Source organism: Euphorbia lathyris, chromosome 2 (assembly GCF_963576675.1).
Source record: "Euphorbia lathyris chromosome 2, ddEupLath1.1, whole genome shotgun sequence".
Classification (NCBI taxonomy): domain Eukaryota; kingdom Viridiplantae; phylum Streptophyta; class Magnoliopsida; order Malpighiales; family Euphorbiaceae; genus Euphorbia; species Euphorbia lathyris.
In genome coordinates, this window is record NC_088911.1 from 71,453,847 (window position 1) to 71,468,025 (window position 14,179).

Here is a 14,179-nt window from a genome sequence, read left to right on the forward strand (position 1 = left end):
TACAATTTTTCATATTTATTAATAATAAAATATATAACATATTATAAATTAAATATTAATTAAAATATTCGAGCCGTCTCACGAGCTTTCGAGCCGAACTTCTCTAAGCTTGGTATTGGCTCGTTAATGTCTCGAGCCGGTCGCGAGCTCGAGTCGAGCCCTATCGAGTCGAGCTTTGACCGAGCTTTGACCGAGCCGAGCTCGAATAGTTCGCGAGCCACCCTAGCTCATTAACACCCCTATGTGTAACGATTTGAGAACTATTCTACATTAAATCAATTAAAAAAAACTGTCATTACTAAATCGTAAGAATTATAATTTAGTAATTTATCATGCATGGTCTACTATTCTCTTGAAGAGTATGGTAATTGTTTCACTTCACATCACATCACATCATTCTTTTAAATGGTAATTTGTTGTTTTAGAAACAAGTCAAGCCATGCATTTTGAAGATTGCATACAAACTTATTAAGCAAAGGTTAATGATTATAGACCTCTTTAAATTCCCAACTTACATATGTAAAAATGAAAAGTGTGTACCAGATATCTCATTTTGGCGACCAAGCCTAGAGAATAGATTTTGTCGACTACAAAGTCTTTTCCCTTATTTTGACAAAATCTGTTGCATCTATTGCTTTTGTTTTCCACTCCAGAGCCTTTTTCCCTTATTTTCTTTCAATTATATCCTTCAATCATTTCCTTAATAAGAATCTCTATCTCATCTCGCTTCGCATCAGAATTCACCTCCATATCATTCCCCCACTCTATTGACAATTAGTTTGTTGATCAGCCAAAAAAACAAAGGGCCGCAGATTATAGGCGCGCCATGAATTACTGCTTCCATAGTAGGATTCTATCCACAATGCGTTACGAAAACGCCAACTACTGGATGTGCAATCACTTTTTCTTGTTAAGAACTCTCTCTCACTGATCTCCTAAAAGAAATCCCTCAGGCAACATTGCTGAATCCCCTATTATGATATCCTTTATAATTGTCCATAAAATGGGTATTTGATATTTTCAAGGCCTTGCGCAAATTCTTTCAAATGTTCACTTGTCATAATATCTACACAACCATAATTCACATACACTACAGATCAGATTACCAAGATTTTTTTGATGCCTGAGGCAAAACCAGGTTATGAAGGGGCCTGATTGAAGTCCTTGTTGGCTAGATAAGCAGTAGCCTGTGCAGCAGCAATAGCTTCCTTGGCTGCTTCAGCAGCACATCAAGTGTTTTCGAACTGTATCACTCTTTCATTCGGTGATCTGGAGAGGAGTACAAAATGTGTCTCAAAATAACGAATAAGCAGGATAACTTCTGACTCCGTTACTCTCACAGAGAAGACAAATTAAGTAACTTATTTTATAGTTTATTTATTCATCTCAACTCAACACCACATCATTTGGAATTCGTTTCACGGGAAAACTTGAATAACTGACAAAATTATTTGGTCCCTCCCGATTAAAGTAAAAAAAGAAAGTATCTTTTGCAACTTCAGTTTGCATATAAAGTGAAGGGAAATGCATGCGTTTAACTCACACTTCGCTCCTTTGGAGCCTTGAGATTTTGAACAGCTCCTTTTCAGATTCTGTTGTATCCCAATTTTTTTTGCAATTTCCTTCATGACTTTCAACTTCATTTCACCAGATGGGGTTCTAACAGAAACCTTGTCAATTAACTGCAAACAAAGAAATGATTATCAATCCAACGAACATGAAATGCTTAAATTTGAAGCTTGATTTACACAAGCATTGAGTGTAGATCCCATATTTCTTCTCAAAATATCTTCACAAGTGCGGCTAATTCTGGAATTTCAGCACACCTAGGGGTTGCAATTATTAAACTAGAAATCCTTTCCTTAAGGTCTGTAGGGCATTCTCTAGGTATGTAATCAGGAGTGTAACCAAATCATTACAGAGAATGTGAATTATGAGATTTATGATAATCATCCAAGTCGCTCAACTTACAGAGGTTTTAAGAGAGCAATAACATGTACAACTTAACTTCAGACTTGAAATAAGTATAGTTTGAACATGACAAACAAGACCAAGAAGAAGCCTATTATGAGTTCAAGTTCAAAATTGGAAGTCGCATCAAATACATAAGTGCAGAACTTAGATTAACATATGTGCTGTAGCTTGAAATGTTAACAAAGTGGCACATCAAAACAACATGGAGGAAAGGGGACAAATTCTTATCAAAGCCGCAAATAACATTTCAATTGATAAAGTAAGTGATATAAGAAAGACTAGTTAAATTTGGGAGTTGAAAAATTAACTGTATCAATAAAAAATGGCGTATTGTCCAACAAAATATTGTTGGGGCTATGAAAGCCAAAAGGGAACCGCTACCGATTCTTGCCTACTGCATGAAAAACAGTGACACTAAAAATCATCCTCTAAATAAATAGCTATATAACACTCTGTCATTCAGAAACACAAAGCCCCAAACATGTACAACTAACAATGATGAAATTATAAATGAGACGAACAGTTTCTCAAAAAAAAAAAAAAACTGCTCCCATCTTCCTTTCCAATTTTCTCTTTTTCTACCATTCTTTTCTCATTTTGTGTCCAAATTTCATCTCTGTTAAGTTTCAAATTGTCCTCTTTTGAAGATCTACTTTAAGTAGGAAGAAGGAAGGAAGTTTGTCTTCCTTCTTCCTAGCACACGGGGTTAGATTTTATACGTTTTACTTTATTGTTTTTTTTCTTTTTAGTCAGTTTCCATATTTTATCGAATCTCTTCATCAATTTGAATTGTATCTGCTCTCTATTATTCTTTCATTTATATCATTTTCGAATTTAGCAAGTGCGGAAACGGTTTATCTTATACGTGGATCAATATATCTACGTGGTTGCATCAAAAGAAATGACTCAGATCCGAATGGCCTAAATGCTGAAGACTGGATTGCATCTACTTTTCTGCAGATTTTGATTTACTATAAATATATGTTTTGTTGTTGTTTTGTGTTTTTTTATGCCTTTATGGCCGTTTTTGCTCTCTGTAGCTATTTTAGTCTCTTTGTAGACAGAATTGATTTCTTACTGTTATTTTCTTGTTGTACTAGTTATAAACATTTTAATCAAAAAAAACAATGATGAAATTACAAAGCCATGTAGTTACCTGTTTGCTTGTTTTGATATTTCAATTCTGACCGGTTATGAAATCTGGAAGCACGGCTGGTTTAGTCCATTACTCGACACGGAAGCCCATTCCTGGTTCGTTGAAAATCAAAAAGAGAAGTAGATAATTAGCCAGGGTTCAGATGAAAGAGTTAAATCAAAACCAGCTTTATTTGAATCAAATTGACACCCCTATGATTTTTGTTGATTGCTCATCTCTACCTTTTGGAGTACAGGATGATTCCGGCTAAAACTTGGCTTCGCACACCTCGGCCACTGGTGGCGTGATTGTCAGACCGTCTTCTGGTTCCGACCGGATTCTCAGTGTCCATAAAAATTAGGGGAGAAGGTTGATCCAATTCGAAAGAGAAACAGAAGCTGTAACCGGTAGAAAGGGTAGACAGTCAAATTGAAATGAAGGGATGGGATTTATTGGGTTTTTTTATATCAACGTGCAGATACTTTGTTTTATGGAATTAATATATTTGGTTTCCCAACCTCAAAACTACGTAGTTTTGTGATAATGTATTAATGATACTAGACCTAATATCTTTTTCCTTTCGTCATACTGGGTTCTACTTTTGCCTCTTCACTCGAAGCACCGACTGCTGGAAATCGCTGCCTTCATCAGCTATTGTTTCTTCGGTAGCCATCAGTTTCTTGCCTCGCAGTTGCAACCTGTTTTCTCCACTCTCTACTATCCATCCCTATTGTCTTCCTCTTTCATCCATCACCTCTTACAGCTACATTATTATTTGAAGGTTAGTTGCTCTGTTTTCTTTTATTAGGGTTGTTGCTGATAAAAAATAACATCTTTAATGAACAATGTTTCCCTTCTTTTATTAGGATTGTTGCCGATAAAAAAAATAACATCTTTAATCATGTATTAACATTTGAAATTGGCCCCTAAAACAGTAAGCTATCAAAAATAAAATAAGTTAAGAAAATGCATCACTAGGGACATGTTTTCCCCAAAACAAAACCAAATCCTACGACCTTTTGTTAATTTTGTTTTGAAATTATTTTGTAGACTTATTATTGAATGGATTGCATCATGCAAATTGATTTGTTTGTGTCTCCTATTGGATCTATATTTATCTTTTGACATATAATTAATGTATCTTGTTATAATATTTATTTGGCCTAATAAATTAACAGTGTCTCACAGCTCTCTAAGCTTAGCTTATTTCCTATCTCAAACTATGAATTTTATAAGTGTCTTCCAATACTTCCGTAACAACTAAATACAAAACTTATTAAATCTAAATTCTAAAAATATATCTTCATCAATTTGAGAATAATTTTTTCTCTTCTCCTACCTTTCAACCTATTATAAGGGTTAGTGTTGCAGGTTTGAAAGATCGAATGGATGAGAATTCAGAGTTAGTATTATGTTTTTTATATTAAGTTGTTGCAGAATAAGCAATTTTAGAGAGTTGGTAAGATACTTGTAAAGTTTAGCTAATATATTTTTATGGATAATTTTAGGGAATTAATGATACAAAATAAGCAAGTTTAAGGAACTGACGAGACACGAACAAGTTCAGAGAGCCAATTTACTTTTATGGACAAACTCAGGAAGCAAACGATATATTAGGCCTATTTATTTTATATGAAGTGAAAAAAGTTACTATTAAGTATGTATGTATTGTGTTTGTAAAAATTTACAGATCTAATTTACCATTTTACAAACTTTTAAATCATATGGGTATTGATTGAAAACAAATGTATACACAAGGTTTATTTTTGTATTTTTTCCTTTATTTTTTATCAACAAAATTTATGCAGATATTTATCGGAGTATCCAAATTGAACGGGAACTGAATCTCCAAAATATAGACTTCTTTAAATCTTTAGGGCGATTAAATCTTGGAGATTTCGAATTGAACCGAGCCCTGCCTCTCAGGAAAGTTGAGCACAACTTAGTCCAAACTACAAGCAGAGATATGGCTCAATCCAAAGTGATATCCTCATCTTCCTCACTACCAATTCATGCTTCAAAAGGTGGCTGTATTTCTCTTCTATACTACTACTACTACTGCTCTTCCCTCCCGCTTTCATTTTCCTTGCTTTCTTCTGATTTATTTGTTATTTTTTTCCTATTCAAGATCTGTTTCTGCACAGTCTCAGAGTATCATCTGTGAGGAAGTCAAGAATTTCGTTCGACGAGGTATTTGGGTTTGAAAGATTAGAATGTATGATCTTTCTTTTTCCTTTGTTTTTAACCTTAACCCATTTTTGGTTGTTGGGTTTGTAGTTCGGGGCGAAGCAGAGTCAGCTAAAAGGTGGTGCATTTATGGGTAGTAATCACATTATTCGTCAATACTGTGAATCTAAAGGTTAGATTCTAGATCGATGTTTCAGTATTCAATATTTGTTTTTAATTGGCTGTTATCTTCCTACCATGATTTTATACTATTTTTTTATATTACTTTCCTTCTGTCTAACTCCATTGAATAGATGAGTATGTCTGGTTCTTCTACTTATCCTATTTTCCTTCTGTAGTTCAATACTTTAGTGCAATGTTTAATCGACTATGAATACTGAAACACCCATCTCTCCCCCCCCCCCCCCCCCCCCCTTTTTACAGCCATTCAAGCAGTTTTATCCAGCGATAGAGAAGTGGAAGTTTCTGAAGCTACAAAGAGTAAAGGATTGCGTGGCCAATTAAACAAGGTTGTTTTAGCCTATAGTGGTGGCTTGGACACCTCAGTAATTGTCCCATGGCTAAGGTATGGTAATATGTTAATGATCACTAGATTTTACTTTATCAAAAGAACAAGGACTCAATTTTCAGGTTTTGTGAACTGATCAATTAGATTGGATGATTTAGAATGTGGATGAAAAGCTACATTTTGATATTCCAGTTATCCCAATCTATCATATCAAATTATTTTAGCCGGCCTGTAGATATTTGAATTCTTTGGTGGCTTTTAGAATAGGTAAGAAAGGCCATCCACTATATATAAATGATGATATTTGATAGAGATATCATTCTATTCTAATTTGGCTGTGAAGTTTTCTTGCTTGGTAATGTCTATGTTATTTGGTGCAAGGTATTTTACTTCACACATTCCCTGTTTTCTAGTACCTATCAGCAGTGGTTTTTTCCATTTCATTTTACTTGCTGGACATCTTAAATAATGCTTTTTACATTTTAAGACATCAAAGTTCTAAACTACAAAACATGTAGATATTGCTCTATTAAATATCTGGAATCCCTTGTGATTGAAAATAGTCTGCATCTAGCATAATTTCTAGAGGAATAACTGATCCCATTTTTTCCATTTTTATAATCAAACCAAGTAGTTAGACCTTGCAGAATAAATCAAGAATTATAAAAGAAGAATATAATTTCCTCCTTTTCCTTCCATATGTAAGGTCTAGAACTTGTTACAGTTCATCTTGCTTGATTCTTTCTTGAGATCTGTGTGGAACTATTTACTTATCAAGTGTTTTCATTATTTTTCATTGTTTTCACAGAGAGAACTATGGTTGTGAGGTTGTTTGCTTCACTGCTGATGTTGGTCAGGTATTCTCATGGTTTTAAGTTTTAAGAAGGTTCTCAGCTTCTCATTTGCTTCTCCCCCTTGAACCTCCATCTCAATTGTTTTAATTTATCCCTTTACATGTGAACCTCAAAAGAAGCTCAAAATCTGCAGGGATTAAAAGAGTTGGATGGCTTGGAGGAAAAGGCCAAGGCCAGTGGAGCTTGTCAGTTGGTTGTGAAGGACTTGAAGGAAGAATTTGTGCGAGAGTACATTTTCCCTTGTTTGCGAGCTGGTGCAATCTATGAAAGAAAATACTTGCTGGGGACCTCAATGGCACGTCCCGTTATTGCAAAGGTTGGTGACGTAAAGGTTCTCTTTGACTTTTTTTCTATAACCATTAACATAATTATTAAGCAATCATAATCAGTAATAATATTATCTAAAGCTTCAATAGAATTGAAGTTCTCCTTCTCTGACCTTTCTCTCAGACCCCAATGTGTTTTGATGTTTTTGTTTTTTCTTTCGTCCCTCAGAAAATGGATATGGTTATACCCATTAGTTTTTTTTTCTCATGATGTAAAAAGTAAATAGTTGATGATCTCTGTACGTCTAGTTTTACGCAATATTTCAATCATGTCTTTTTAATTGCTTCACTGTGTAAGCTTTTATTTTCATCCTGTGATTATAGTTTTCAATGTTTATATTAATGTTATGACAGGCCATGGTGGATGTTGCCAAAGAAGTTGGAGCTGATGCAGTTGCACATGGATGCACAGGCAAAGGAAATGATCAGGCACGCTTTGCAGTTGTGGTTTAAATAACATGGGAATTGTTCTGTTTGCTTCTTTTGACACTATCTTGTTTGGCTTATCTATATCCATTCAGGTTCGCTTTGAACTTACTTTCTTTGCACTAAATCCTGAACTAAATGTTGTGGCTCCTTGGCGGGAATGGGACATCGAAGGCAGAGAAGATGCTATTGAATACGCCAAGAAACATAATATACCTGTTCCTGTGACCAAGAAATCCATATACAGTAGAGACAGGAATTTATGGCACTTGAGCCATGAGGTTAGCATCCAACTTCAAAACTGTCTCCTATTCAAAATCATGAATCTATAAATTTATTGTTAAATAAAACTGAATTTGCATGTTCATCACTTGTATAAATTGTCATTTAATATTTCTGTCAAACTATCAGAATTTTTTTTTTTTTTTGTTAAAATTATTATTTGGACAATGGACTATAAGCAACTGGAGATGATAGAAGGTATCAAATTCAACTTCAATCAGATAGCCAAAACTTTGCATACAAATTGAATTGATGGTTCTGATATATACTCAAACCTAACTTTTGAATACCAACATGTAATGAAGTCATATTCTGAATTGTGATTGTGCTTTTCAGTTGTGTGATGTTATACTAAAGTGACTTCTTTGATATGTGTTAAACTGCTGTATTCAATTTTATAATTGTTTTTGTTCTTCATCTCAAGGGTGACATCTTGGAAGATCCTGCCAATGAGCCAAAGAAAGATATGTACATGATGAGTGTGGATCCAGAGGATGCACCTAATCAGCCTGAGTAAGATTCCTATTCATACTTCCAGGTTGGCTAATCTATGTTATTATTTGGACACTAATCGGAATTATTTTGTTATACACGACATTTATAGATATGTAGAAATTGGGATAGAGTCAGGGCTCCCTGTTTCAGTAAATGGGAAGAAGCTTTCCCCAGCTTGTCTTCTCTCAGAGGTGAATGAAATTGGTGGGAGACATGGTATTGGTCGTATTGACATGGTTGAAAACAGACTTGTTGGTATGAAAAGCCGTGGAGTATATGAAACTCCTGGAGGGACAATTATTTTCAGTGCTGTTCGTGAGCTGGAATCCTTAACTCTTGACCGGGAAACAATGCAAGTGAAAGATTCACTTGCTCTCAAGTATGCTGAGCTAGTATATGCTGGCAGGTGGTTTGACCCATTACGGGAGTCGATGGACTCATTCATGGAGAAAATAACGGAGAAAACAAGCGGTTCAGTGACTATGAAGCTTTACAAAGGATCTGTGTCAGTAAGCAGTCGGACAAGCCCTTATAGTCTGTATAGGCAAGATATATCTTCCTTTGAGAGTGGAAAGATATATGATCAGGCAGATGCAGCTGGATTTATAAGGCTGTACGGACTTCCAATGAAGGTGAGGGCGATGCTTGAAAATGGAATATGAAGATTTTGTTTTATGGTTGGATTAGTTTATTTGACTTCTGCATAATAATATCCCCTTAGGATAATAGAGAAAGACAATGTGGTAAATTAATAATATTATGTAGTTGTTGAGCCTCAAAAAGAAATCTAATTTGTTAACGTTAATTCTAAATATCACCATCAAATCAAATGATTGTGTTTTATACTTCACTCACACTTCCATTTTTTTTTTTAATTAGACCATCTGCATGTGGGGTGAATTACTTCCCAAAAGTAATACTTCGTGTATCTTTCCATTGGACTAGAGAGCATTAAGTGAGGTGAGAGAAATTTTGTATCACTTTTGTGATACGGGAAGAGAAGAAATAAGTGATAAAAAGGTGGAGACCGAAAATGAAATTCACGCGTGTATGGGCGGTTGAGATTGCGCCTCAGTTGGCGTGTGTAATACACGCGCGCTGAGGCGCGTCTCAGCCGCAATTGTGGACTTATCCACATTATTATTTTTTTTTTTTTTTTAAAAAACAATTGTGGACTTATCCACATTATTATTATTTTTTTTTTTTAAAAAAACGAAAAGCGGTAGGTGGGTAAAAATACAGAAACTTTGAATATTGGTAATTGTTAACCAACGGATATATTGTGAGCAAAGCCAATTAAAACTCAATATTATATGTGATGAGAGCAACGGCTCTAATTCTGAAAAAAAAAATTTAATTAAATATATATATAACGATAGTATAAAACGGCTAGTTTTTGAAAATTTCAATATAAATACCCAATAAATTTACACAACCAAAAATATACCTACATACTATATCTTTGCATCCTTTACACAACAAATAAATTCACTTAAATCCTTTACTGGTATGGATAAACGTCAAGGCAAGAAAAAATCCTCGGAGAAAAATCGATATTCTGATTCGGAACACCCTAATTCTTTCCAAATGCCAAACCGAAATACTTTGAATATAAAAATATCTCCCATAGGAGATCTCCGCAACCCGGATTTCCTCAAAATTACGGTAATTTTGTGCCGAACCCTCAAAACTTCTACCATCCCGATGTCCATTACGCCAATATGACCCAATATAATGATAGTCAACCGATGAACTATCACCTCCAAAATTCGGGTTATACTGATCCGTATCTTTCATTCAACAGTTCAAGAAGTTCTTTTTCCGGATCACAGTCGCCAAATCTTGACTCGCCAAATCGGGATGATGTCGATCTTGACGATGAAGCCGACGACGAAGAAGAAGAGATTGACGAATCATTTCTCGGTGAACCTGTTGTCGAGCCAAAAAAGAAGCAAAAACAGTATAAATGGACGCATGAATTAGAAGATTTATTATGTAAATGTTTTTTTATCAATTTCTACAGACAATCTTGTTGGTTCGGCTCAGAAGGAAAGACAATTCTGGACTCGAATTAGCAATATGTTCAACGAAGGGAGGCCCAGAAATTCGGAAGCACTCACAGGCGGTAAGGGTAAAAATAAATTTTTACGAATCAGTAGAGAAACCAATAGATTTGTCGGTTCATTTATGAAAGTGCAGAATTTACAATTAAGTGGAAAAGGGGATAATGAACGCGTTGAACATGCTCGATCTCTATACCGAGCGAAGTGGAACACGACATTCAACTATATCCATGGTTGGCGGGTTTTATGCAATGAACCTAAATGGCGGAACTATATTATGTCGAATGGGGGAACCGTTGGAGGTGAAGAGGTTGCCGAAACAAAAGAAAAACGTGAACGACCACCGAGAATTAAGGCGGCGAAGGCGGCGGCTAAAGATAAAGGAAAACAAAAGGTAACATCGTCCGCCATCAGTGATGATCTATCTCGTGTTGAAAAAATGCATGAAGAAAAAATGCTAGCGGCGAAGGAAGTGTCACGGCAAAATGACGTTGTTGCGATGCAGCGAGATTTTGATTTTATCAATAAGGTTCGGACGGAATGAATGAAGAGCAGAAAAATAGATATAAATTATGTGCTCTTACGTCATGAAAAATTACCCAGATTTATTCCCTAAATCATGTTAGTTTGCATTGGATTATTTTTAAATTGTATTTTTTTAACTGTATTTTTTTAATTGTATTTTTAGTTTTGAATGGTAACATCTCTTTACATTGTATTATTAGTTTTTAATACACATTATTTCAATACAACAACACATAAACTAAAAAACACATTATTTCAATACAACAACACAAACTAAAAACCACATTATTTAATACAACAACACATAAACTAAAGTGGTCAATTTTACACAGAGAGTTGATGCATTAGGGATGATGGGATTCACACCCATTCAAAAATGCACCGCAACGTTACATATGCTAGCTTATGGAGAGGCCGCTGATCGTGAAGATGAGTACATCAGGATTGCTGAAACCACAACATTAGAATGTCTATCAAATTCTGTCGGGCCATTATTGAGGTTTTCGGACCAGTATATATGCGTAGGCCAAATGCTGATGACGTTAAACGCTTATTCTCTATGCACATAGATATCCATGGGTTTCCAGGTATGCTTGGGAGTCTTGATTGCATGCACAGGTCTTGGAAGAATTGTCCTGTTGGGTGGCAAAGACAATACACCCGAGGGGATCAAGGCGTGCCTACAATTATGCTTGAAGTTGTTGCTTCGCGGGATCTTTGGATATGGCATGCATTCTTTGGTGTTGCTGGGTCGAACAACGACCTTACTATCCTTAACAGATCACCTTTGTTTCAGGACAAGATAAAAGGTAAATCTCCACCAGAGGATTACATGGTTAATGGTAAGATGTACAACATGGGGTACTACCTCGTTGATGGCATATATCCAGAATGGGCTACATTTGTAAAAAACTTTCCCCATGCTATTAATCTGAAACAAATTCTATTCACGACAATGCATAACTCTGCTAGGAAGGATGTGGAACGGGCTTTCGGTGTCCTTCAGGCTCGTTTTAACATTGTTCATGGACCTGCCAGGCTGTGGGAAGAAAGAAAACTTCATGATATAATGGAAGCTTGCATTATACTACATAATATGATTGTTGAAGACGAGCGAAACACATATTGTAGGGATTATCCTCCTGAAAATTTTGAAGCCGGAGTCATTGAGGGCGTTGCACAAGGAAACCCTCCGATTGTTTTCGAAAACTTAGTTAAACAGGAGTTGGCAATTTCCAATAGAGCGACACATACCGTGCTAACTGATGATCTAGTTAAGCATATATGGCGACGTCATGGAACGAGAGATCTCAATCAAAGACCCATCGGTTCAGTTGCTTAATATGTTACGTCTTCTAATGTCATTGTTTTTTTTATCGTCCATTTTTTCGTGCTTTTAATGTAATTTCCTCGTTTTTAAATCTTGTATTTTATTATGTTTCGTATTCTCGTCTTTTATTTCAATAAAAAAATATCGTTTGTGATATTTTTTATTTTTGCAATTAATTATATTTTTTAATTAACTATTTCGATTCAAATAATTATAGATATAATTGATATTTATTTTTTTTAACCGATTTATAGATTAATGGAATTATTTAGATTGAATGATGAAATAATTAGATTAATGGTTTGGTGGAAAGAAATAATAATTTATTTGAAATATGTAAGAGTTTTATGACAAGTGGGTCCTACATAAAAAGTGATACAAATTGGTTTAATGGAGAGGTAGTTGATGTATTAAATTTTTTAAAAAAAAGTGGGTTCTTTTTGGATATAATACAAAAAAAATTGTATAACCCATTGTGGGTGGTCTTATAATAACATACCACAGTTTTTGAAGTTTCAAACCTAAAACCACAAGGCTTTTTGAAACTTATCACTATATATTTATTTATTTATTGTTAATTTTTCTTAAATTATGTTTAAACTTTCTCTTCGTTTTTGTGTTTTTCATTTTTATTTATGGTTTTGTTTGTATTTATTATTATTATTATTATTATTATTATTATTATTTTGTTTTCTCTTCCTCTTCCATTTCCCGTTTGTAAACTTGTTTTTATTAGAGGATGAGTTTCAAAGATATTTTATATGTAGACATACTTCTATGGAGATATTACATTTAGGGCTCGTTTGGTTCGCGGAATAGATGGGGAATAGAACAGCCTATTCCTAAAGAATAGCTATTCCCACCTTTGGTTGATTTTTTTTTTTTATGGAATAGCTATTCCATGGAATCCCTATTCCTTGATTTCATGGAATAACTATTCTTCAATTTAGATTAGGAATAACATATTCCTAATATTATATTTTTGTAATTTACAAAATTATCCTCCATTAAATCTTCAATCTTCTCTCTAATCACTTTCCCAAATCTTATAAATTTTGGTCAATCCATAATTTATATCATATAAAACGTGAAAAATGGAAAAATGACGAAAACGTTAAAAAATGTAAAAATACGAAAAATATGAAACACGAAAAATGTGAAAATGTTACAAACACGAGAATATGCAAAAAATAAAATACGCGAAAAACATGAAAACGAGAACAAATGCGAAAAAACACGAAGACAAAAAAAAAAGCAAACACACGAAAAACACAAAATAGGAATAGCGCGAAAAAGTGACAAAACATGAAATATTAAAAAACGTGAAAAATAAAAACACGAAAATGCGAAAAAATACGAAAAATGCTAAAACACAAAAACGTGACAATATGTGAAAAACATGAAAATGCGAAAAACGCAAACAAAACACGAAAACGTTAAAAACAAAAAAATATGAAAAAATACGAAAAACATGGAAAACGTGAATAACACGAAAAAGTAACAAAATACAAAAACGCGAAAAAAAAACAAAAAGGGGAAAAACCGAAAAACTAAAACGTGAAAAATCGAAAAAATGCAAAATAAAACACAATAACATGACAAAACGTGAAAAATACGAAAACGTGAACAAACGGAAAAAACAAGAAAACTTGGGAAACACGGAAAAACATAAAAAACGTTACAAACACATTTTTCGTGTTTTTAACACTTTTTCATGTTTTCGTGTTTTTTGATTTTTTCACGTTTTTCTTTTTTTTTCACATTTTCGTGTTTTCCACTTTTTTCATGTTTTTGTGTTTTTTACGGTTTGCACATTTTTTTGTGTTTTTTCATATTTTGCATGTGTGTGTTTTTTTTTTGTGTTAACACGTTTATATGTTTTCGCGTTTTCACCCTTTTCCACTTTTATCTCATTTTTTTCTTTTGTTTTTGTGTTTTTAATGTTTTTTTTTGCGCTTTTACATTTTGTTTTTTTACCTCTCTTTTTTCGTGTTTTTACAATTTTTCCGTTTTCATGTTCTTATTGTTTTTTCGTTTTTAATGTATTTTTCGTGTTTTTTTCGTCTTTCGTGTT

General features: G+C 34.1%; 1 protein-coding gene and 1 long non-coding RNA gene across 5 annotated transcripts; one reads left to right on the forward strand and one right to left on the reverse strand.

Moving 5' to 3' along the window:
• Window positions 1-419: 419 nt before the first annotated feature.
• On the reverse strand, window positions 420-3,562 carry LOC136218571 (uncharacterized). Of its 2 annotated transcripts, XR_010683842.1 has the most exons (4): window positions 3,352-3,562; window positions 3,131-3,222; window positions 1,544-1,682; window positions 420-1,269 (listed from the first exon to the last, which is right to left on the reverse strand). It is a non-coding gene; the product is annotated as an uncharacterized lncRNA (long non-coding RNA). The 2 variants fall into 2 exon arrangements; XR_010683841.1 differs by lacking the exon at window positions 420-1,269 and having other exon boundaries at window positions 1,344-1,682.
• Window positions 3,563-3,649: 87 nt separating this feature from the next.
• Window positions 3,650-9,037, forward strand: LOC136218570 (argininosuccinate synthase, chloroplastic-like). Of its 3 annotated transcripts, none has more exons than XM_066005535.1 (11): window positions 3,650-3,890; window positions 4,918-5,133; window positions 5,238-5,299; window positions 5,387-5,468; window positions 5,720-5,861; window positions 6,613-6,661; window positions 6,792-6,974; window positions 7,339-7,413; window positions 7,506-7,691; window positions 8,117-8,205; window positions 8,297-9,037. In XM_066005535.1, the coding sequence occupies exons 2-11, from the start codon at window positions 5,076-5,078 to the stop codon at window positions 8,847-8,849; spliced, it is 1,479 nt and encodes a 492-aa protein (XP_065861607.1). In that variant the 5' UTR covers window positions 3,650-3,890; window positions 4,918-5,075; the 3' UTR covers window positions 8,850-9,037. The 3 variants fall into 3 exon arrangements, with proteins under 3 accessions (XP_065861607.1, XP_065861608.1, XP_065861609.1); XM_066005536.1 differs by having other exon boundaries at window positions 4,969-5,133; XM_066005537.1 differs by having other exon boundaries at window positions 5,036-5,133.
• Window positions 9,038-14,179: the final 5,142 nt, after the last annotated feature.

What these genes read in the sequence shown, in the direction of transcription:
- LOC136218570 (XM_066005535.1), top strand. Translation starts at nt 5,076, where the DNA reads ATGGCTCAATCCAAAGTGATATCCTCATCTTCCTCACTACCAATTCAT. An exon ending in ACCAATTCATGCTTCAAAAG is followed by an intron (nt 5,134 to 5,237) that starts GTGGCTGTATTT and finishes TTCCTATTCAAG; the next exon opens with ATCTGTTTCTGCACAGTCTC. An exon ending in CAGGCAAAGGAAATGATCAG is followed by an intron (nt 7,414 to 7,505) that starts GCACGCTTTGCA and finishes ATATCCATTCAG; the next exon opens with GTTCGCTTTGAACTTACTTT.